Here is a 25,117-nt window from a genome sequence, read left to right as displayed (position 1 = left end):
TAGAAATTGTTTATATGTACAGATATAGCATAGCCTTACTGGAGCAATCAGCGAGCTCCCTTGTTCTTTTGTCAATAACTTTTGTATAGAAACAATATGTGGATTATAACAGCAAAAGGGGCATTTGTGGTGAGAGAACCAAGTGAGATTGTGTTGGCGAGTTGTTACACAACGCTTGATATACGTACGCAAGTAGGTCATGGAATCATCAAGGCCCCGGATGTGAGTGATTGGTGGCTGGCCATCTTTCATGCAGTCCAGTAGCATTCTTGCTGCAACGGATGTTCCTGCATGTGAGGTGAATCATGCTGGTGGTGTATAGATACCATCATGGTTCTAACGGGATCTATGGCAGGCAATGTTAAGAAGAAAGTAAACCCGGAATTGTATATCTTTGACTATCATGTACATATCTACCACAGCACTTTGATTCAGCTTAACAGAGCTTACCCTGTAGACTGGTATGCACAATAGACAGGTCTGATATCACAACAGCTTTGTGTGACAAAGAGGAAGAAACGCTTCGCTACATATTTCCAAAGCCAATATGCTTTCGATTGATTCGTGACGATAAAACATGGCCTGATTTGATAATGTTTTGAAGGAGATAGTCTGCTGATGTAAGACGTACCGGTGTGACGCAGCTCAGCAGCCGGAGACTTTGTCATAAACCAAAGCCGATCAACTTTGCAAGGAACGGAACCTTGATCAAGAAGCACCAAGACGTGAGAATAAAGGGCATGACACCAAGAGAGCCGTTGTCGTCATTAGCCCGGACGTTACGGTTATCTGCCTCCCTCTGTAGGTACGATTGATTGCCTTGGGGGCCAGAAACTGTGTCCGCCTCGTTGCCTGCCTCCCAAGCCACCCGGACCAACTAGCAGGGATAAGCAAGGCATCGAGGTGGGGGATGGACCCATGGTTTGTGCTTTTGCTGCGCTGCAGCACTTCCATTCTGAGTGAGCTGTGCGAGGCTGATTTCTGATTGCGATTCTGCTCCAGTTGACCACTTTCTTACTGTACTGACGAACTGACGTTTCTCAACAGAAGGACGCTTCAGTCAAACCAGTACAGCCTCTGAAAGAAGAAAGAGTCCTCAATGCAACTCGGCTACATCGAAACTTTGTTATTTGCAGTTACCAGACTGTGTCTCCGTACACCAGTAGACAAGAGAGGTTATTAGGTGACTTATTACTTGCATGGTATGGGTCTATCCAATCCCACCTCATCCATTCAACCTCCACAATCACGTCCCTTCCGAGCCGCAAGCGCAAGCTCCCCAGTTCCCAGCTCCGTCCCAAGTCCTAGTCCTAGCCCAGGCCTCGAGTCCTACACCCTCCCGTCTTATTCGCTCTAGGACAGCACCTCAACGAGTTGCCTCCCGTTCTTTAATTCATTTCCCAGTGGTATTATAACAAAAGACGAGAAGAAAAAGACCACAACAACCATGTCTGGTGTATAATACTCAATCCTTCTCGGGACTCTTGTACTTGTTATCTGATTCGTTTCCATTTCGTTCCCTCTATCCATACTCTATGGTGCCTACTTGAAATTGTTCAAGTTGACTCCGTTTGTAGCAGTGCAGAGAAGCCCAACCCAACATTCAAGCCCCTGCCCTATTGGCAGAATCTGGGGGCATCCCGATAAAAGATCATATTCTATTTTTACTATTATTTACCAAAGCCCAAAATGGATTCAAAAACTCGTCTATCAGTGGACAGTATAAATCCTGGCTCAGGATCTTCAGCCCTACGGCGCCTTACTCGAAGTCCCTGTCATCGAATAAGTCTGAGGCGATTCAGTATCGACTCAGCATCCTCTTCTGCTTCATCTGTTGTATCATACGACAGTGAAGCATCATCAAGTTGCGTGTAAGAGACGAACTTTTCTTTCATTGTATTGTCAAATTCAACTCCCGGCTCATTGGCAAACAGGACCCGCGATACCTCGAGTGACGACTGTGCTCTTCATCGATTCATCGTCTGGGCTGCCGTCAAGCGAAATGCATGCGACAAACTGACTCCCCAGGAGAAGCTGGAATGTCCGATGTTGCGATGCCGCAAGCGATTTCCCAACCACGAACTCATGCTCCAGCATCTATACTCATGTAGCTGGCTGTCCTCGAGTGAGTATTGGTGTTACGACTGCGGAAAATCCGAGCGTTTCAACGACTCCAAATGCAAACGGTGTCTAGGACATCCTTCTAGGAGAAGAAAGATATTGTCCATGGCAAAGAGCTTCTTCAACTCTCTCGGCCACAAGTCCAAACACCCAACCCTATCGGATTTCGATCTCGACCTCGACCTTGTTGATCCTGAGGCACCACCCAGCTATGATTTAGCCGTGGCCCCGAATGAGCTTGAACTTCCATCGAACGAGATCCACGAGATAGGCTCCAGTGGCCTAGCTCTGCATCCTATCATAGAGAATGAGCATGAGCATGAGGCAGAACCCGATTTGGCCCCCATGCCCACCCCATTCATCTCATCGTTGCCTATTCCAAGCCGGGCTCTGCCTAATCACCCCGCAGAGCTCGAATCAGATGCAGCTTCTGGAGAGCCCTTCGATTTCATATTCCCGCCAGGCACGGTTCACCCTGTAAGTCTCACAGACACTGGCTGCAACACGGCTTTGGCAAGGCCCACCCTCCAACTACACACGTCAGGTTTGGAAGATTATCGACGAGAGCAAAAGAGGCGGAGCAAGGGCCAAGTGGCACCCAGCACCTCAGTTCGGTCGACAGCCAGTACAAACTCAACTTCGAGCACAAACACCACAGACACTACCTTTAGCAAAGAGAGCTTCAACATCTCCCCCATCTCAGCATACTCCGATCAATGGGCAAGTGCACCAGTGTTTGACTCGGACTTCCGTTCATCTGAGAATGACTTTGGAAACCCAGGAGGCCTCCTCAGGGCAAACTCGTTCGCCATATCTCGCAAGGCACCCGCGGCTAAGGACTGGGAGTCGTTGGACAAAAAGGCAGACTCGCCCTATGACTCCCACTTGCGCGAGTGCCCCACAGACTTCCCAATGTTGGGTGCCTTGCCTTCTGGCAACACCTTCCACGACCCTCTTGCTCTTGTCCAGCTAGTCTTTACTCTGAATGACTCTTCACTTCCCACCGACTTCGATCTCGAGTCGAACCTCACTCTTACCAATAATCATGCAGTCATGTCACCATCAATGGCTTCCACACTACCACAACCAACGGCCAGCTCATATCACAATCCTCGATCTCTCATCGACACAATATGGCGTACTCTCAAATTGCATGTCGCCGATTCTATGAGTAAACTCGATCATATTACCAAAAACCCTCTCGTCACACAGCTCAAAAGCTTATCTGCCGAGACGATAGCTGCAAATGGCCTCCAAATTCTCGTCGATATCATCGAAGGCCGTCAGCCCACTGTCCCCGTAGACATTCTGTGCTTTGTTCACCTGGGCTATTGTTTCTCTCTCATCGCTCACGAACAAGATGCTACAAATCGATCTGCAGAACTCTTCGGCCAGGCCATGTCGTACAGTGCTTTATTCTCACGGGAAGATATTCGACTGTATATACAGGTTGTCAAAGCTCTCTGGAAACCAGCTGCAATGACTGATGCTGATGTTGTCAACATTGTAAGAGCTAAAACATCAGTATCCCGCTCGTCGAGTCTCAAGGGGAAAGAACATGAATATTCAAACATACACGATTCTGATGCCGACTCACTGGCGTTTGCTGCAAAATACTTCCTGGATCAATTGGAGCTCGCTACCTTGAACGTTGTTGATGACGCTGTTATCCACACCTCTCAACTATACATGGAACATTTTACCATGGGCGTTCATCTCGATTCACATCAAGTTGCTGCTGCAAGTCTCATTCTCAAAGAAAACTTTCAGTTTTACACCCATTATGGACATTTTGCAACAGCCCTGAACCATCTTATACAGCGCGTCAATTCTGATTTTATATCAGCGCGGCGTCTGGAACTTCACTTGATTGAGATCGGAAAGGTAAGTCCAAGTCCATCGATTTTGAGTTCCCAAACGACTAAACAGTTTGGTCCAGATGTATCTACCTCCACATGTCTACTTTGATGGTTACATACGCCACGTGAGGAAGCAAATGAGCACTCTGTATTTCAAAAATGCAACCGGGAGGAACCTTCGGTCTGCATATTACTGTCATGGCATCGAGCTGATAAAGACGATAATGATCCCACCCTTGCAGCCGATGAATGCCCAATCAATTCAAGACAACGGACTGCCAGATAGTGTGATGGAGTACGCATTTGATGATGAAGATCTTGGATTCTTCAACAACTCGACGGCACCAGAAACCTTCGATTTTAGCGAGAATCTCCCGTTTGATGCTGGACAGCCCTTCGACTATATGAGCTTGCCGAACAGTGCACTGAACCCTCAACCGCTTCCTACACCCGCAGATACCAGCTCGGTTCAGGCGACTCCAACAGCAGCCAATTCGCCACCTACACCAGCAACTGCTGCATCCTCGGCTTCCACGGCGAAGATAAAGTCGGATATAGGCTGTACGCTATGCAACTACACCCCCAAGGGCGATCCTCGATGGTTTAGTTGCAGCCTCTCCAAGCACATGAGATTGCAGCACTCAACAAAGCCTCCAATAATCTACCGTTGCCAATACCCTGGATGCACAAGCCAGTACAAAAACAGGCCAGACAATTTGCGGCAGCATCAGATCGAGAAGGGTCATTTTCCAGATGGTCAAGATGTCGGGAAGCGGTCGAACAAGAGGAGGAAAGTCGAGTGATGAGGTGATATCGGGCAGCAGGACTGCCAGCAATTACACCCAGCGAAGACCAGTAAAGTGTTGTGACAACTCTACAGAGGAACTTTTATATTCTCAATCCCTTCATTATCTACATTGCCAACTATAGACAGAACAAATGCGGCGTTTGGGCGGTTAACGAAACATGGAGTACTTGTTTTTACGAAGATACCATCACGGGGTATTATAATATATTGGGTCCAGTCAAGAGCCGTTTGTATGTGGCTCCATGGAGGTTGAATACAGAACTTCACTATCATTTATCTGAGTCGCGAACCTTTGTGCTAAGTTTAAGAAAACATACAAGACCTTAGAGTATCTCTGGCTCTCTTTCCAATAGATAAGAATATTATAGTTGCAACCTTTCCTCGTTTGTAAATGTACGTGACACACCAATACCAATGTGACGGATGCGTTAGAGCGATATTGGCAATCGAATTGAGTAAAGAGATTCCTGAATAGGGTGACGCTATGGCTTAATTAAGACCTGACACGTCGATAATTGACGATTATTTGACTAAACGTGCTCTAGATTGGAACGGAACTCCTGACCAGCGAAAGTTTCTTATTCCCATGCAAGTTAGTTATTGGTAAGACAGGATTAGGGAAGAAGAATATGAGACATATCACGCGCGAATAAACAAATACTACGAACGTCAAGGATTTGGACTTGAGGAGATGGGCTATATGGTAGTTGATGACAGTAATTCAGATGATAATGTTTCGTTTCACCTAATCTGTACAAGGCAATGAATGGCTGGTATTATTGATAGATGAAAAGACATGTCAACCGGATCACGTGTGTGACTCCATAAGCGGCCCTTGTTAACAAAAGGCAAATGTAAGGGCAACATGAAGATTGTTAACGTCTATCAGGACAAGGTCGTTTATTTCTCAAGCGAAAGTTCTAATCACCGTTACATTATAACGGCCACCCCCTGGCTTGCGTACCTAGGCAGCTGAGTCTCACTGATTCCATTATTCTAATTACCAATCTCGGTCACTAAATCCAAGTCTGTCTCAGAGGTAAGAGATTCGGTAGTATAAACGCATCACCCCCAGGTACGTAGTATTCTATCTCGAATCCTGGGTTTTCCTCTGTTTCTCAACAGCCCTGAGAACCTAATCTAGGTAAGCAGATAACACAAAAACAAACAAAGCCAATCCCTTATCAACAAGACCCGAGCCGAGAGTTCAGATATCAAACGATCGATAAAAAGGCAATCTAATAAACGTGTGGAAGCGCCTCGATATATAATTTATTAATTCATGCCAGTTACCCGATAGTGATCGATACAGGGACTAGAGTCCTAGCGCCACGATGCAAGATCCCCCACAGTTCCATCCGTAGGGAAACATTTGACAGCCCCGGATTGAAGAAACACACGCCTTACCAATCCTGTACCAGCCTGCCCGCGCCTGATTCTACGCATGCGCCTGCGTCTGCACCTTCCACTGCCACGTCCATGTCCACGTCCATGGCCATTGCCTCTGCCACTCCCTCCCTTCTAGCCTTCCCATTCCCCTCTTTCACTCCCATCCTCCTGCCTTTGCATCCGCATCCCATCCATCCCCCCCCATCTCATCTGTGACTCGATTTTTGACAGCTTTCCCGTCTCAAGAGCTCGTGCTAACTTAAAAAAACAACTTTCCAAAACAACAAGCACAGTCACGGACAGTGCATTACAGTACGCTGCGGGACAGTGCCGTAGCTCGTGATAGAAGAGGCGTCGGGTGTCTGTCCATTTTGTTCTACTGCACTGCACTTGCGCTGACTGCCACTGCACCCATTCGGCTTTTGGTCTTGCCCTCCCACTTCTTTTTTCATCTTTTTTCCCCCTGCTCTCTCTCATCGCACCTCCCCTCTCTCTCAGTCACTCAGTCACTCACGTACGTCTGTCTGTCTGTTTGTCTCTTTGCCCCCGGGTTCTCGTTTTCCCTTCGCCCCTCCCCTGCCAAATTTAACCCCCCCCCATTCGCCCAGGCCAGGCCTCGATCACGCCAGGCAAACAGGCAGGCAGACGCAACGCGGGCCAAAATTTTTCCCATCCCCATAATTCTGCCCACGCCTCTGCAGAACCCGCGACTCCACGCCTCCTCCTCCCCCAAGTCCAGCCCAACCCAGCTTCATTATCGACACCCCCAAAGATCCTGGGTCCCAGGGTTTGCTTCATACACACGCTCCGCAATCTGAACTACACTGCACCGCACACCACCGCGCTCCGCTCCGTATCAGCAGCACCTCGTGCCCGGCGATATCAACGTCACGGCGGCATCGTTCGTCCTTTGCTCTCCGTCACCGCCACCGTCCACCGTTACGGCCTTCGGCTTCGGCAACGGGCCACGACATCTACACGAGGAGCGTGACGACGGACCACGGCAGCCTCATCAAGAGTTCGCGATAGTCACGTAACCAAGTCTGCCATTATACGTCGACTCGATTATCGAAATCACGTCACGTCACGTCGCATCGCACCCTGCTTCGCTCGCCCTTTGCTACAGAATCGCGACAACAACAGTTCCGGCCTATCCATCAGTTCTGCTCTTTGTGCCTTCAATTCCTTTCGCGTTTATACCTTCGCGTTATAATCCGGCCCATTTGCCGGGGCCTGACCAGACGACATGTCGAGTCTGCGTCCGGGATCTAATAGTCATACTGGCCTCAACTTCCCTCAGGCCAGTCTTCGCCGCAATCCATATCCTCCTCCCCACCCGGGTCAGCAGAACAAACAATCGCCCGCGCCTCATTCCGCGCCTCCGTATCAGACACAGGCATATCAGCCTCAGCAGCCGCCTACCGGATACCATCAGCATCTATTTTCAAACCCCACGCATGTGAACGGCAGTCTTTCCAATGGCTCCTCACGCTCTTCAACCTCGCACATGTCCAATGCGGTGCCCAGCCCGCTCGACGTGTCTAACCCTCGAGGTTTACCGCAGTCACGTTCTCAGATGATGTTCCCTACCTTGGGACAGGTCGTACCCAACCAGCTCCATCATCCTCAGCAGCAACAGCAGATGCATCCACAGCATTTGAGTCATGCTACTCATCCCCTCAACCAGCCTCGGCAAACCCTCCATCAGCATCATGCCCAGCAATCTCCCCAGCAGCGGCCTCAATCCCAACAAGCTCAGCCAACACCAAAGCTTGGCCAAGTTCAGGTTAAGCCTCAAGCCCCATCGCCCCCCTTACCTCAGCAGTCGAGCCAACAACAGGCCCAGTCACATCAGCAGCTCCAGCAGCAACTTCAGCAGCAACAGCAGCAACATCACCTGCAACAGCAGCAGCAGTTACAGCAACAGCAACAGCAGCAACAACTTCAACAGCAGCAGCAGCAACAGCAGCAGCAACAACAACAACAACAACAACAGCAACAGCTGCAGCAACAACAGCAACAGCATCATCAGCAGCAAGTTCACCCACAGCAGCAGCATCAACAACAGCAGGCACAACATCAGCAGCAACAGGCCCAATTACATCCTCAGCAGCAGCAGCAGCTTCGTACCCCTCAACAAGAGCAACAACAGCTCCAGCACGCACAGCAGCATGAGCAGCCAAGGGCTCAGCCTCATCAGCAGCCAGCACCTCGCCAACAAAAGCAGCAGAAGCAGCGCGATCAACAAAGAGAGCAGCAGAGGGATCAACAAGCCCAACAGCAGCAGCTCCAGCAACAACAACAGCTTCAGCAGCAGCAACAGGCTCAGCAACAAGCTCAACAACAAGCTCAGCAGCAGGCCCAACAGCAAGCACAGCAGCAAGCACAGCAGCAGGCACAGCAGCAAGCTCAACAACAGCCAAAGCAACAGCCTGCTCCTCCAGAGCCAGTCCAGCAGCAAGCGCAGCCACAGCCACAGCAGCAGAAACCAGATGCCACTGGGGAAGAATCGATGGATATCGACAGTCATGCCAATGGCGAGGAGACTGGTGGCCTGGATATGAAACTGCTTGCCGACCCTAATTACATTCCCACACAGCCATTGGGTGAGATGATGTCTCCGCCCCCAGAGGGTGGGAGTTATCCGACTCTTGAGGCTGTGCAAAAGGCTGTCCTTCGATATTGCACTTCTGTCGGTTATGCTATTGTTATTGGCCGTTCCAAAAAGACCGTGCCCGGACTGAAGAAGGTCCTTTTCGTTTGCGATCGTGCTGGTAAGCCACCAAGCCGTGTCAGCCCTGAGTGCCGAAAACGCAAGACTTCCTCGCGAAAGTGCGACTGTCCATTCGGTTTCTTTGCTATCGAGCAACGAACTCAGTGGACAATTCGATATCGCCCAGACCCTTCTCATCTTCAGCATAACCATGGACCAAGCGAGAGTCCATCGCACCACCCAGCTGCTCGCAAACTTGACAGTAAAATGGTCGCTGCTGTTAAGCAACTCAAGGAAAACGGTGAGTTTATCGACCACAGGAACCGATTCCATACTAACTGCAATGAGCAGGCGCTGGCGTCTCGGAGACGCTGCAGATACTGCAGACCGAGAACCCGGACTGTCACCTCCTGCCACGTGATATATACAACGCTCGGGCGGCTATCAACCGCAACCCTCAAAAGGTTGCTACAGGCCTTGCCGAGAATAGGCCAGCCATATACAGCAAACCTCATCAGTCTCCCGAAGACCGCATACGCGCAGAGTTGAGGCGAGAAATTGCCAAGGCTCGCGAAGATATGCAGAAAATGGAAGAAGAAAAGGATAAAGAGATCAGTGAACTAAAAGAGAAGATTGTGGAGAAAGACGGCATTATTAAGAAGTTTGAGGAGTTCATCGACATTTGTAACGAGCGCGTTATGTTTCAACGTCAGCGGCTCGCGGGAAGCAACAGCAATGGGGCGAACCAGCCTCAAGCCTAACGTCTCAATCTGGCGTATTGGTTGGTCTAGTGACGCATCGCGAGTATTTAGGATATTGAAGATTGGACATTTGAGGATCATGAGGGCGTTTGAATGGTTAATGTGTTGCATTTGCTCTTACTGATGATTTGGCTTTGCGGTTTGCTTTTGTTGACGGGTATGGGCGGCACGTTATGTTTTGGAGCATGGCTTAAGATTATGATGTAACTTGCTTAACGCAATTCGTGTACACTGGTCTTTTTTACAACGGCAGACATGGTGAAGACATGGAATATACATTGTCATTTCTGATCTGATCTACCTGCGTTACGATGTTTGATATATGAGCTGTACTGTATATCCTTAATCACAAGCATACTCGAAATAGCATTGCCCACTGACTACGTGGCCGGCACTTTTCAACTAAGTCGGCGTCGATAACACACGCTCAGCATGTAGTCATAGACGATATAACAAGTAGTGGATCTAAGGGGCTCAGTTAGCTTTATAAACGTCGAGTTGATAGATCTTGAGATTTGTTGAGTGCAGCTCGTTGGATGGAGTAAAGCTTATCTGGTCAACGTATCCACTTATTCACACTTATGAATTACCAAGCAAGTACGCCTCATAAAAACCGGTACTGATTTAGTGGTTGATTGAAACATTAGATCAGTCTTGGTGAGTATAGCCTAAGAAAGCACTAAGAATTCCGTCTGGTCTTTCCTGTCCCTGTCTTTTTGCGACCTGCCTGCCAAGGTACTTACTAAGATAGGGAGGTGGTGATAGGGGTCGATAGAGTATTGTCATTCCATGAAATGTCTGTTAAACAGACCGCCATGCACATACTCCAAAACCAGCAACCTTCTTCATTACCCATTTTTATTGCCTTTGTGTGGCTGTCGTAGTGACTCTATGTATGACATGAAACATACATGTTGCTATGGGCTTAAATGGCATGCATTATTGGAAACCCTTCTTGGAAACTCTCATGTTGCTTGATGCATTAACATGCAGCCCAGCCGGGACCCCCTCTCGATGCGGGAGACCGCCACGCTGGTTAGCCGGTAATCTGGGGAGGTCCTGGTCTGAAGACTCTGGCCAACCAATACTCATATACAAACTCGATTGGCGGGTCACATCCTGTCCCACCCCATCAGTCTGCAGTGGCCTATGGCGGCTTGTAACATTCATTGGCTTCGACGCCATGTGCTTCTATGCGGGCTATTATTCAAATGACAGAGGGGGTATAGGGAAGATACAGTATGCCTGGTTTGAATGTAAGGGTCCAGGCCGAAGTACTGGGGTTACTCTTGTCATGGTACTCTGTATCTCCAGATGAAGATCGCGTGATATTCCACAGCACCAATGTTGATGATTTTGATATAGTAACCCTGATCCGTGAAACGTGAGCCTTAGAGACCTGTAGGTTGGGTTTCTACAAGTTAGTGAGTACTAATCAAAACCATACTACATCTTAGTAGGTGTACCTGTGCCAGCTCCTAAATCAACGAATATTTGCTTGTGATTCAATCATAGGTGGGGCTCGACGCTCGATAGCGGGATATACTCCTCCAATTGACTCCTGACACATCCATTCTACCCAATTGCCGGCCAGATCAGTCGCGACAGGGGTTTCCCCTGAACCTAAGTCGCGTAAATTCGGCAGAACCAGCCTAAGGTGCGGTGCCCTTACGAAAGTCAACAACTCCTGGATGTTGAACCTCATCTTATTCCACCAAACCCCGATCAGCCGCTGAGGACTTGATATCAATCTCCGCGACTTTATTTCGCAACCAGCACTGTTGATACTCACCACTACGCTCCTTAGTCTCTGAGATTATCTTTTGATGTTGCTAAAGCTGTTTTAATATTTGACTTGCCGTAAAGCTATTTCGCCTAACCCCAAAGCTCTCGACCGCCACATAGACAGACCCTCCTCGATTGCCCTGCGTCCTATACCCATACCGAAGCGACGACTTGGAAATGACTGGGAGGTGTTAAACTGGACATAAAACCTTCCCCCGATCTTCATTTAACAACAATGGAGGTCACCTCACCCGCCGTGCTGAGCCCAGGAGCTTCCGCTAACGGCGTTACGTCTCCCCCAACCTTTCCCACCGTCGAGCCGGAGCGTGTTGTCGAGCACCTGGCTTCCGTCTGCGAGGTCGCGCTTGGTGCTACACGGGATGAACTCGAACAGGTTGGAAGCTTGCTTCACAAAGCCCGTTATAGCGAGACTGTTTCTCGCTGCACACGCTTTGCGAACGATACCCAGAATGTGCTCTATATCCAGAAGGATTTTGCAAGCTCATCTGCGGTAGAGCCTGGTGCTGACCCTTCCGGTGCGTGAGATCCTGGTATGGATAAAAGTGTTCTCGCTGATCTGAATATAGCGCTGGCGGCTTATAATTATACGCTGTCTACCGAGATTTCTTCGTCGCCAACGACCGTTGCCTCTCTTGTTCTTATCAAATCGCCTCAGCCCATAGACCCGATCCGACCTCTTACATCTCAAATATTCATTACTAATCTGCCTGGTCCTGCATCTCTCAACGCTGGAGTTGGAGAGCAGGGCTCGGTACTCTCCCCGTGGGAGGTTCTCCATTCTCAGGTTCACCACGCCTTGGTACCGTACTTTGATGCCAACACCAAGAGTCAACAACTGGCCAATGGGTCGCGAGGAAGAGCTGACGTGGATGCTAAAACGGGAATTCCTGTGACAAAGAAACGACTCAACGACCTGGAACTAAGCTTGTTGCATCTCCAGCAGAATGTCGATATTCCCGAGATCTCCCTTACGTTCCATTCGATTGTCCAAGCCGTCCTCGATGACGCCGAAGCCAACAACAACCGACCCAACATTGATGGGATCCCTCAGAATCTTCTTCAAGACAGTACTTTCCTCAACCGATTGCAAGCCAATGTCAACACTTGGATCAAGTCGATTCAGGGAATCACCAAGTTGACCAAGGACCCTTCCTCGAATGCGAACCAGGAGTTTAGTACTGCAAGCCAGGAAGTCAATTTTTGGTTGTCCATGGAGTCAGCTCTAGAAGGAATCGAAGGTCAGCTCCGTAGTGAAGGAGTTCTCCTGACGCTGGAAATTCTTAAGCATGCCAAGCGTTTCCAGGCCACCGTGAGTTTCACGGCCGATACAGGTTTGAAGGAGGCTATGGATAAGGTGCAGAAGTACAACCAGCTCATGCGAGATTTCCCTCTTGACGAGTTACTGTCTGCTACTTCACTGTCCAAGGTTGAGGAGGCCATCCAGCAAATCTTTGGGCACCTAAACAAGAAGCTCAGAATTTGTCCCTACCCTATTCGAAGGGCTCTTCCCCTTGTTGAAGCCATCTCCGCCGATCTTGACGATGTGCTTCACAGGCTGTTGTCTGGTACCGAATTGGTTAACCTTGATTACCAGCAATTCAAGAACATCATGCAGACCTGCGACCATATTTTCCAGACCTGGGAGGAGCATATCAAGGAATTTACCAACGTAGCTCGTGAAGTGACCCGCCGCCGAAACGAGAAATTCATCCCCATCAAGATCGTCAAGAAGCACTCTGAACTTGAGGCAAGAATCAAGTATGTCAGCACTTTCCGTGACAACCATGAGCAGCTCCAACGCACTATTGTCACCGTTCTTGGCCCGCAGGCCACCATCCCAGGTGTGGCCGAGACCACTGGATCTGATGGTATCATCGTCGAGGAGATGGGCGATGTTGACGCTGTCGAGGAAGTCAAGCAGGCTTGGGAGGCTCTTCAGAATGTCGACATGCTGGATGTCACAGACCAGGGTAAAGAGCGATGGGTACGAGCCGAGAATCTTTACAACGAACGTACAACTCGAGTAGAGAACTCCATCATTTCCAGACTTCGCGATCGACTCGCTACTGCCAAGACTGCAAACGAAATGTTTCGAGTTTTCTCCAAGTTCAACGCACTTTTCGTGCGCCCCAAGATTCGTGGCGCTATCCAAGAGTATCAGAACCAGCTGATGGACCACGTCAAGCAGGCTATCAATGGTCTGCACGAGCGTTTTAAGCAACAGTATGGCCACTCAGAAACACACGCCATGGCCCAACTTCGTGATCTTCCCCCTGTATCTGGTGCCATCATCTGGGCGCGCCAGATCGAGTTCCAGTTGGATGGGTACATGCGCAAGGTAGAGGCTGTTCTCGGCCCTGACTGGACTCTGCATGCCGAAGGCCATAAGCTGCAAGAGGAGAGCGAGCTATTCAAGCAGAAGCTCGACACTAGCCGAATCTATGATGCCTGGCTCAATGACGTTGGACGACGCAAGATTTCTATCTCTGGGCAGCTTTTTGAGATCGCTCGTGTGAGATCTGCTGGTGGCATTCTCGAACTCAACGTCAACTTCGACCCGCAAGTCATTACCCTATTCAAGGAAACCCGCAACCTGACTTGGCAATCTTACTCAGTGCCACATGCTGTCACGACTGTATCCAAAGATGCGAAGCGCGTTTACCCATATGCTGTCAGCTTGATGGAGAGTGTGAGAACTCTCTCTCAAACTCTTCGTCAAATTGCGGTCATGGGAGAGGAGTCTGTCCTTCTCAACGGATATCGAAATGAAGTCTACAGACTGGTTGGTGAAGGTGTACCGCTTCGATGGGAGTCGTTCATCAATTCACACGAACTGTTTTACTCCGAGAATAGACAAACCCGCCCCTTGTTGCCTACTGGAACTGACTTCGGCCTGGCCAAAAATACCGAGAGCAAGCATGGCATGTTTATCCGCGGTTTCGCAGCGGCTGTTTCCGTACTGCAGCAGAAAGCAGTATCTTTGAACTTCATCCATGCCACCGTTGAACAAGCCCTAAAGGAACTCAGCACATGCCCTTACGAGGAAGCGGCATTCCATAGCCGACTGGATACGATTCAATCGGCTGTTGATCAGTTGAACCTTGAACAATACGTAAACCTGGACTTCTGGGTGCGTGAGCTGAATGCTAAGATTCAGTCGATACTTCTCACACGCCTTCAGAGTGCAGTTCATTCGTGGATTACTGCATTCGAGGACGAGACAACTGAGGAGGAGTCGCGCAGGAGGACTAACAACGATGAGAGCAAACCAGAAAGCCCAACCATGAAGCGCCTTGTGCTTGAAGTTGTCATGCGCAACCAAGTCATCTATCTTGACCCCCCTCTGGAATTCGCGCGTGCCAGCTGGTTCCTCCATCTACACGAGTGGCTTGGAATCGTTTGCAATCTTCGCAAAATCAAGGCCTCCCGATACCAAATGACTCTTACCACTATTGCCAACGATGAGCTCCGCTTTACTGACTTGCCTACCGAGTGCGCCGGACTGCTGCAGCGTGTCTATGTTTCTATGGAAAAGAAACTTCAGGAGATTAGCGCGTATGTCGACAAGTGGCTACAGTTCCAGTCCCTTTGGGATCTCCAGTCTGAGCAAGTCTACGACGCTCTTGGTGAGCCACTCCCACGATGGTTGCAGCTTCTCCAAGATCTCCGCAAGAATCGATCCACATTCGACACACAGGAGGTCAGCCGCGAATTTGGTCATCTTACAATTGACTATGACCAGGTCCAGACCAAGGTCAACGCAAAGTACGACCAATGGCAACATGAGATTTTGATGAAGTTTGCCAGTCGTCTCGGTAACCGCATGCGCGACATCAATGCAGAGATTGAGAAGGCGCGCAAACATCTGGAGAACCAAAGTTCCGACGCTTCATCAACCGCCCAGGCTGTGCAATTTATCACTGTTGTGCAGAGCTGCAAGCGCAATGTCAAGACATGGGCACCTGAAATCGATATGTTTCGACAGGGCCAGTCCATGCTCGTAAGGCAACGATACCAGTTCCCCAATGACTGGCTGCACATTGAGCAGATTGACAGCCAGTGGGAGGCCTTGAAGGAAATTTTGGACAAGAAATCGAGGATCGTCCAAGAACAAAGTGATGCGCTACGGGCAAAGATCACTGCAGAGGATAAACTGGTCAACGATCGAATTGCAGAAATTGCAGCACAGTGGAATGAGGAGAAGCCAGTGTCTGGAACCATCCAACCTGATGTTGCATCTGCTACATTGTCTTCTTTCGAAGCTCGCATTTCGAAGTTGCAGGACGATGCGCAGATGGTGGTCAAGGCTAAGGAGGCATTGGATATCCCCGCCAGTCTTGACACATCCCTTGAATCGACACTTGAAGAAGTTCGGGATTTCCAGTCTGTTTGGTCAAACCTCTCAACTATCTGGGCAAGCCTTAACGAGACGCGTGATATTCTCTGGACTGCTGTTCAACCACGAAAGATTCGTTCCAAGGTCGACGACCTCATCAAGAGCACCAAGGATATGCCCAGCAGAATGCGACAGTACGCTGCTTTCGAGCATGTCCAGGGCATCCTGCGCGGTTTCCTCAAGGTTAACTCTATTCTTTCTGACCTCAAGTCTGATGCGATCCGTGAGCGCCACTGGGTCAAGATTTACAAACAGATCAAGCCTCAGAAACGATTTTCACCTAGCTCTATGACTCTTGGTGATGTCTGGGACCTCAACCTTGTTGCTACTGAAATCATCGTGAAGGACATTATCGCCCAGGCACAGGGTGAGATGGCTTTGGAGGAGTTCTTGAAACAGGTTCGTGAGACTTGGCAGAATTACGCTCTTGAGATGGTCGGCTATCAAAACAAGATCCGCCTCATTCGCGGCTGGGACGACCTCTTTGCGAAATGCAGTGAGAATCTGAACTCACTACAGGCTATGAAGCATTCCCCCTATTACAAGGAGTTTGAGGAAGAAGCTGTGTCTTGGGAAGACAAGCTCAACCGTGTCCATGTACTCTTTGATGTCTGGATTGACGTTCAGCGCCAATGGGTCTACCTTGAGGGCGTCTTCACTGGTAACGCTGATATCAAGCATCTCTTGCCTATTGAGTCAGGACGTTTCCAGAATATCAACAGCGAATTCTTGGCTGTCATGAAGAAGGCCAATAAAACTCCATACGTGCTGGAAGTCCTCAATATTCCTAATGTACAAAAGTCGCTCGAGCGACTCGCTGAAATGCTTAACAAGATCCAGAAGGCTTTAGGTGAATACCTGGAGAAGGAGCGTGTTTCATTCCCTCGATTCTACTTCGTTGGTGACGAAGATCTGCTAGAGATGATTGGTAACAGCAACGACACGCTGCGTATTGCCAAACATTTCAAGAAGATGTTTGCGGGTCTCTCAGGTCTCATTATGGACGATGAGACTGTCATCTCTGGCTTCACTTCCAAAGAGGGCGAAGCTGTTCGTCTGAAGAAGGAAATTTCTTTGGCAAAAACTCCCAAGATCAACGACTGGCTAGCTCTTCTGGAGGGTGGCATGAAGTCAACGCTTGCCGAGCTTCTTGCCGAGGCTGTTGACCAGTATACTCCCATTTTTGAATCCGAGACCATTGACCGCGACGCTTTGAATGCGTTCATGAATGCGTACCCCAGTCAGATTGTTGTTCTTGCAACCCAAGCTGCCTGGACCACAGCCGTCGACCGATCTCTAACTGATGGTGGCAGCGCGCTAAAGCTTTTGTTCGAGCGCGAGGTAGAGGTCCTTCGAGTACTTGCCGACACAGTTCTTGGAGAACTGGAAGTCATTCTGAGGAAGAAATGCGAACAGCTCATTACTGAATGTGTTCATCAAAGGGACACTATCGAGAAGCTCATCAATGCCAACGCCAATTCTACAGGTCATTACCTGTGGCAGCTGCAGATGAGATATGTCTACAATCCGGAGGGCGAATTCTTGGATCGACTTTACATCAAGATGGCCAATGCCAAACTCAACTACGGTTTCGAATACCTGGGAGTTCCCGAGCGCCTTGTCCGCACACCTCTTACCGATCGATGTTTCCTCACTCTCACTCAAGCTCTGTGCCAACGTCTTGGTGGTTCACCGTACGGACCCGCCGGTACCGGTAAAACAGAATCAGTCAAGGCTCTGGGTGTTCAACTCGGTAGATTTACCCTTGTGTTCTGTTGTGACGACACTTTTGATTTCCAGGCCATGGGTCGTATTTTCCTTGGTATCTGCCAGGTCGGTGCTTGGGGCTGTTTCGACGAATTTAACCGTCTGGAGGAGCGAATTTTGTCCGCTGTATCGCAGCAGATTCAAAATATTCAGTTGGGTCTCAAACAAGGTGCTGAAGACGACCAGTCACAGATCGAGTTGGTTGGCCGCCAGCTTCACGTTAACGAAAACACCGGTATCTTCATCACCATGAACCCTGGTTATGCTGGCCGTTCCAACTTGCCCGACAACTTGAAGAAGCTCTTCCGCAGTGTAGCAATGTCTAAGCCTGACAAGGAGCTTATCGCTGAGGTCATGCTTTACTCCCAAGGTTTTAACCAAGCCAAGCAATTGTCTAAGCACACTGTGCCCTTCTTCGACCAGTGTTCTGTAAGGCTGTCCAAACAAGCTCACTATGATTTTGGTCTGCGTGCTCTCAAGAGTGTCCTGGTCAGCTCTGGTGGCTTGAAACGTGCTCGTCTAGGCGATGGAACTCTTGGTGCTGAAGAGGTTGTTGAACCTGAAATCATCGTGCAAAGCATCCGGGAAACGATTGCGCCTAAGCTTATCAAGTCTGATGTCGACATCATGATGACCATCGAAACCGACTGCTTCCCTGGCGTGCAATATGTCCCTGCCAACCTTGTAGCATTGGAAGACGCTATCCGAACCCTTGCTGCCGAACGTCACCTCGTGGTCAACGAACTTTGGATGACCAAGGTCCTCCAACTGTACCAGATTCAGAAAATCCACCATGGTGTTATGATGGTTGGTAACTCTGGTTCTGGTAAATCAGCAGCCTGGAGACTTTTGCTTGATGCGCTTCAGAAGGTTGAAGGAGTTGAGGGCGTTTCGCATGTGATTGACTCAAAGGTCATGTCAAAGGAGGCTCTGTACGGAAACCTTGACTCAACTACCCGTGAATGGACAGATGGTTTGTTCACCAGCATTCTGCGAAAGATCGTCGACAACCTCCGTGGTGAGGACTCTAAACGACATTGGATCGTCTTCGATGGTGACGTGGACCCTGAATGGGTTGAAAACTTGAACAGTGTACTCGATGACAACAAGCTGCTCACGCTTCCCAATGGTGAGCGTCTCAACCTTCCCTCCAACGTTCGAATCATGTTCGAAGTCGAGACCCTGAAGTATGCAACTCTGGCTACTGTCAGTCGTTGTGGTATGGTTTGGTTCAGTGAGGATACCGTGTCGCCCAACATGCTGGTCGAAAACTATCTGTCCACCCTCAGCAGCGTTCCCTTTGAGGATTTGGACGAAGACAACGTTACTACCGCGCAGAACCCTGCCAAGACTTTGGCCGTGCAAGGCGAGTTTGCGGCACTGCTTCGTATCTATCTGTTTGAAGAAGACTTCATCTTGCGGGCTCTAAAGCAAGCTGAGGCCTACAACCATATCATGGAGTTTACTGTCGCCCGAGTCCTTACGACTCTCTTCTCACTGCTAAACAAAGCAGTCCGGGATGCCATTGACTATAACGTGCAGCATTCCGACTTTCCCTTGGAGTCTGAACAGATCGAGTCCTTCATTTCGAAGAAGCTCCTGCTTGCACTCGTCTGGGCACTTACTGGTGACTGCCCTCTCAACGACCGGAAAGCATTTGGTGACGAGCTTTGTGGATTGGCCAATTTCGGCTCCCCTCCTATTGACGGCACTAGCTCGCTCATCGACTTTGATGTAACCCTACCCAAGTGTGAATGGGCTCCATGGCAGAACCAGGTGCCTTCAGTTGAAGTCAACACACACTCCGTTACTCAGACCGATGTTGTCATTCCCACTCTGGACACCGTCCGCCATGAAGATGTTCTTTACTCATGGCTCGCGGAGCACAAGCCTCTGCTACTCTGTGGTCCTCCTGGTTCAGGTAAAACAATGACCCTATTCAGTGCACTTCGCAAGCTGCCTAACATGGAGGTTGTTGGTCTGAATTTCTCGAGCGCAACAACTCCCGATCTTCTTATCAAGACATTTGAGCAGTACTGTGAGTACAAGAAAACGTTGAATGGCGTCATGCTCTCCCCGACACAAATTGGTAGATGGCTTGTCGTCTTCTGTGATGAAATCAACTTGCCCGCGCCAGACAAGTACGGAACCCAACGCGCCATCTCATTCCTGCGCCAAATGGTTGAGCACAATGGTTTCTGGCGAACATCTGATAAGTCTTGGGTCACACTCGATCGTATTCAGTTCGTCGGTGCTTGCAATCCTCCCACCGACGCTGGACGTACACCCATGGGCGCTCGATTCCTTCGACATGCACCACTCATCATGGTCGACTACCCTGGTGAACTATCTCTCAACCAGATTTACGGCACTTTCAACTCTGCAGTTCTCAAGATTATTCCATCTCTTCGAGGGTATTCCGAAGCCCTCACCCATGCCATGGTTCGTTTCTATCTCGAGTCTCAGCAGAGATTTACGCCAAAGATTCAACCTCACTACGTGTACAGTCCCCGTGAACTGACGCGATGGGTTCGTGGTGTTTACGAGGCTATTCGACCCTTGGAAAGCTTGTCTATTGAAGGCCTCATCAGAATCTGGGCCCATGAAGCTCTTCGTCTATTCCAAGATCGATTGGTCGCTGAGGAAGAGCGACAATGGACTGACGAGGCTGTGCATCGCATCGCGCTCGAATACTTCCCCAACATTGACACAGAAAAGGCCCTTGGAGGACCTATTCTCTTCTCTAACTGGCTGTCCAAAAACTATGTCCCTGTGGACCGTGAGCAGCTGAGAGACTTTGTCAAGGCGAGACTGAAGACCTTCTGCGAGGAAGAGGTTGACGTTCCTCTAATCCTATTTAATGATGTATTGGAGCACGTGTTGCGCATTGATCGTGTTTTCAGACAACCCCAAGGCCATCTCATCTTGATTGGTGTCAGTGGTAGTGGCAAGACAACCTTGTCTCGCTTCGTGGCCTGGATGAACGGTCTCAAGGTTTTCCAAATCAAGGTCCATGGAAAGTATTCCGCCGAGGATTTTGATGATGATCTGCGGGATGTCCTTCGACGATGTGGTTGCAAGGGCGAGAAAATCTGCTTCATCATGGACGAGTCAAACGTGTTGGATTCAGGCTTCCTGGAGAGAATGAACACCTTGCTCGCCAACGCCGAAGTTCCAGGTCTTTTCGAGGGTGATGAATATGCTGCCCTCATGACCGCTTGTAAGGAAGGTGCCCAGCGACAAAACCTACACCTAGACTCCCCTGAGGAGCTGTACAAGTGGTTCACGCAGCAAATTGTCAAGAACCTGCACGTCGTCTTCACGATGAACCCACCCGAGGATGGTCTCTCTTCCAAGGCTGCCACCAGTCCTGCCCTGTTCAACCGTTGCGTTCTCAACTGGTTCGGTGACTGGTCTGATCAAGCTCTGTTCCAAGTTGGTCATGAGCTCACTCATTCTATTGATCTGGACCGAAGCAACTTTGAGTGTCCTGATACTGTCCCTGTGGCTTATCGTGGTCTACAACTACCTCCTTCTCATCGTGAGACGGTTGTCAACTCGATGGTGTATATCCACTACTCTCTTCAGAGATACAACGAAAAGCTGTTCAAGCAGCAAGGCAAGGTTACATTTTTGACACCTCGTCACTTCCTCGATTTCGTCGCTCAATATGTCAAACTCTACAATGAGAAGCGAGAGGACCTTGAAGAACAGCAACGCCATCTCAACGTTGGTTTGGAAAAGCTTAGAGACACCGTCGACAAGGTTCGAGATCTTCGAGTAAGCCTGGCTGAGAAAAAGAAGCAGCTGGAGCAGAAGGATGCAGAGGCAAATGAAAAGCTACAACGCATGGTGGCTGATCAACGTGAAGCGGAGCAGAGGAAGAGTACTGCGCTGGAGATTCAGGCTGCTTTGGACAAGCAGGAAATTGAGGTTGCTTCACGAAAGAAGGTTGTGCTGGAGGATCTTGCCAAGGCAGAGCCTGCCGTCGAGGAGGCAAAGGCCAGTGTCAGTAACATCAAGCGTCAGCACTTGACCGAAGTCAGGTCCATGGGTAACCCGCCCCAGGGCGTGAAGCTTGCTATGGATGCTGTGTGTACCTTGCTTGGCCACAAAATCAATGACTGGAAGGCTGTGCAAGGTATTGTTCGAAAGGATGATTTCATTGCTAGCATTCTCATGTTTGACAACGCTAGGCAGATGAACAAGTCGTTGAGGAACAGGATGCGCAGCGATTTCTTGTCCAACCCTGAATTCACATTTGAGAAGGTCAACCGTGCCTCCAAGGCGTGCGGACCCCTTGTCCAGTGGGTTACCGCTCAGGTCAACTACTTTGACATTCTCGATCGTGTTGGTCCTCTCAAGCACGAGGTCGAGCAGCTGGAGGAGCAAGCACTCCAAACAAAGGCAGAAGCTCAGGCCACTCAGGACGAGATCGTTGGGTTGGAGTCAAGCATCAACCAATACAAGACTGAATATGCTGCACTCATCAGCGAGACGCAATCCATCAAGGCAGAGATGTCAAAGGTCCAGTTCAAGGTCGATCGCAGTGTTCGACTTCTCGACAGTTTGTCCTCAGAACGAGTTCGTTGGGAAGAGGGCAGCAAGTCTTTCGAGATCCAGATCAGCACTCTTGTAGGAGACGTTCTTGTCGCTGCTGCTTTCTTGGCCTACAGTGGTCTCTATGACCAGACGTTCCGAAAGTCGATGATGGATGACTGGTTCCACCAGCTTCACCTTTCCGGTATACATTACAAGTCAACAAATCCCGTGACCGAATATCTGTCAACTGCAGATGAGCGTCTCAGCTGGCAGGAGAACACTCTTCCCGTCGATGACCTTTGCACAGAGAACGCCATCATCCTCAAGCGTTTCAATCGCTACCCTCTCATCATCGATCCCTCCGGACGAGTTACAGAATTCTTGCAGAGAGAATGCAAAGACCGCCGCCTGACGGTGACAAGCTTCTTGGACGATACCTTTACCAAGCAGCTTGAGAGTTCTCTCCGTTTCGGTAACCCTATTCTTATCCAGGATGCTGAACACTTGGATCCTATCCTTAACCATGTCCTCAACAAGGAATACCAGAAGACTGGTGGTCGTGTCCTTATTCAACTTGGCAAGCAGGAGATTGATTTCTCGCCGGCCTTCAAGATTTATCTGTCAACTCGTGACCCTTCCGCCACTTTCGCCCCCGATATTTGCAGTCGAACCACATTCGTCAACTTCACTGTCACTCAGAGCAGTCTCCAAACACAATCTCTCAACGACGTCCTCAAGTCTGAGCGTCCTGACGTTGATGAACGACGCTCAAACCTCATCAAACTGCAGGGAGAGTTCAAGGTCCATCTGCGACAACTGGAGAAACGATTACTCCAGGCTCTGAACGAGTCTCGTGGTAACATTCTTGATGATGACAACGTTATCGAGACACTCGAAACTCTCAAGACAGAGGCTGCTGAGATCTCTGGTAAGATGAGCAACACCGAAGGCGTCATGGCTGAGGTTGAGGAGATTACGCAACAGTATAGTATTATCGCCAGATCTTGCAGTGCTGTCTTCGCCGTCTTGGAGCAATTGCACTACCTCAACCACTTCTACCAGTTTTCACTCCAGTACTTCCTTGATATCTTCCATTCAGTCCTACATGGCAACAAGAACCTGGCTGGTCAAACTGACCACAACATCCGACGTGACGTAATCGTCAAAGATCTCTTTGTCAACACATTCAAGCGGACAGCTCTCGGTTTGCTCCAAAGAGACCGAGTTACTCTCGGAATGTTACTCGCGCAGGCTTCACCATACAAGATGGACAAGTCTTTGATCGACGTTATCCTTGACAACCGCATTGAAGGCAAGGATCTTTCTTCTAATCCTGATGAAAGAGACGATGCTTTTGCTCAAGCCAAGAAGATCGCTGTTATCAAGGAAAAGATTGATTCTATCTCTACTGAGGACTGGGATAAGTTCTTTACGGAAGAACTTGCCGAGAACTTCGTACCCCTGGTTTGGGACGACAACACCGATGCTAATGATCAAGCCCTATTGTCTCTCCTGCTCGTCAAACTTTTCAGGATGGACCGGTTTGTTCCTGTCGCAGAGCGTTTCGTCAACCAAGTCTTTGGTTCAGGCATCTTCGACATTGTTGAGGACCTGAAGGAGACAGTTACTCAGGTGTCTGCCACCCTGCCGATCTCCTTGGTATCAAGCCCTGGCTTCGATGCCAGTTACAAGGTCGACAATTTGGTTGAGAGAATGCGCGTAAAGTGTACCAACATTGCCATGGGTTCCAACGAAGGTCTTGCAAGTGCCGACAAGGCAATCAGCCACGCCGCGCAAACAGGCTCATGGGTTTTGGTCAAGAACGTTCACCTGGCTCCCACTTGGTTGCAGAGCTTGGAGAAGCGTATGGAATCACTCAATCCTCACTCAGACTTCCGACTTTTCTTGTCTATGGAGTCGAGTCTGAAGATTCCAGTCAATTTACTCCGAGCATCTCGTGTACTGATGTACGAGCAACCTGCCGGTGTCAAGGCTAACATGAAGGATTCCATGTCTTCGTTGTCTACACGGGCGACCAAGAGTCCTGTGGAAAGGGCACGACTGTACTTACTCTTATCCTTCTTGCACGCTGTCGTACAGGAGAGATTGCGATATGCGCCTAACCTGGGCTGGAAGGGATTTTGGGAGTTCAACGACAGTGACGTAAGTTGCAGCCCCTTTTCTATCTCCTAACTTGTCAACTAACATATAACAGTACGAATGCTCTGCCTTTATTGTCGATACTTGGGTTGATAGCGCGGCTGGCAACAGAACCAACATTGCCCCTCAAAATATTCCTTGGGAGATGTTGCGCTACATGGTGACCGAAACGTACGGTGGTAAGATTGACAACGAAGGAGATTTCAAACTTCTCTCTCAGCTCGTCACGTCTTTCTTGACTCCTTCTGCCTACGAAGTTGACCACAAGCTCGTTGACGGACCTGACGGTGGCCTTTCTGTCCCGTCTGGCACCAGCTTCCAGGATTTCAACGCCTGGATTCACCGCTTGCCCGAGCGTGAGCCACCCACGTATCTCGGCCTCCCTGCGAATGCCGAGAAACTCCTCCTCAGTGGTCTTGGAAGAAGCCTTATTGGCAACCTCCGTAAGGTCACGGAGTTGCTTGACGAAGGCGAGCAGTTGGTAACGGAAGTGTAAGGGAAAGCCCTTTAAAATGGTTATGGAGAAAAGGGGAGGTGCGCTTGGATGCTGGCTGGATAAATCACATAACTATTTATGATTTCCGGCAAGACTGAAGTGCTTTGAATTTTCGTTTTACTTGTTTTATTAGATGAGGCATCGAGCAAGGCGTGTTGATAAGAGAGCCTGTCAGTTCTACGGAGGATCATTGTTGCTTATACCCATGCATTACATAGATCGAGCTTGCCTGTTAAGTTTGTTTTGTCCATTTATTGAAGTTGACCACAACTAAGTTCTAAAACTCTATGTATATACAT

The 25,117-nt window shown here is 49.4% G+C and overlaps 3 protein-coding genes across 3 annotated transcripts; all 3 read left to right on the top strand.

Annotated features, from left to right (window-relative positions):
* Window positions 1-1,689: 1,689 nt before the first annotated feature.
* Window positions 1,690-4,783, top strand: FGSG_09605 (uncharacterized protein; the record flags this gene model as incomplete). Its single annotated transcript, XM_011329801.1, has 4 exons — window positions 1,690-1,871; window positions 1,935-2,125; window positions 2,195-4,005; window positions 4,061-4,783. 4 exons carry the CDS (start codon window positions 1,690-1,692, stop codon window positions 4,781-4,783), a joined length of 2,907 nt encoding a protein of 968 aa, XP_011328103.1.
* Window positions 4,784-6,996: 2,213 nt separating this feature from the next.
* On the top strand, window positions 6,997-9,940 carry FGSG_09606 (uncharacterized protein). The gene is made up of 2 exons (XM_011329800.1): window positions 6,997-9,191; window positions 9,242-9,940. Exons 1-2 carry the CDS (start codon window positions 7,424-7,426, stop codon window positions 9,649-9,651), a joined length of 2,178 nt encoding a protein of 725 aa, XP_011328102.1. The 5' UTR covers window positions 6,997-7,423; the 3' UTR covers window positions 9,652-9,940.
* Window positions 9,941-11,671: 1,731 nt separating this feature from the next.
* On the top strand, window positions 11,672-24,818 carry FGSG_09607 (dynein heavy chain; the record flags this gene model as incomplete). Its single annotated transcript, XM_011329799.1, has 3 exons — window positions 11,672-11,972; window positions 12,024-24,325; window positions 24,378-24,818. The coding sequence occupies 3 exons, from the start codon at window positions 11,672-11,674 to the stop codon at window positions 24,816-24,818; spliced, it is 13,044 nt and encodes a 4,347-aa protein (XP_011328101.1).
* Window positions 24,819-25,117: the final 299 nt, after the last annotated feature.

The sequence above is a fragment of the Fusarium graminearum genome, chromosome 4, assembly GCF_000240135.3.
Source record: "Fusarium graminearum PH-1 chromosome 4, whole genome shotgun sequence".
Lineage (NCBI taxonomy): Eukaryota > Fungi > Ascomycota > Sordariomycetes > Hypocreales > Nectriaceae > Fusarium > Fusarium graminearum.
This window is presented reverse-complemented; position numbering and strand designations above follow the sequence as displayed.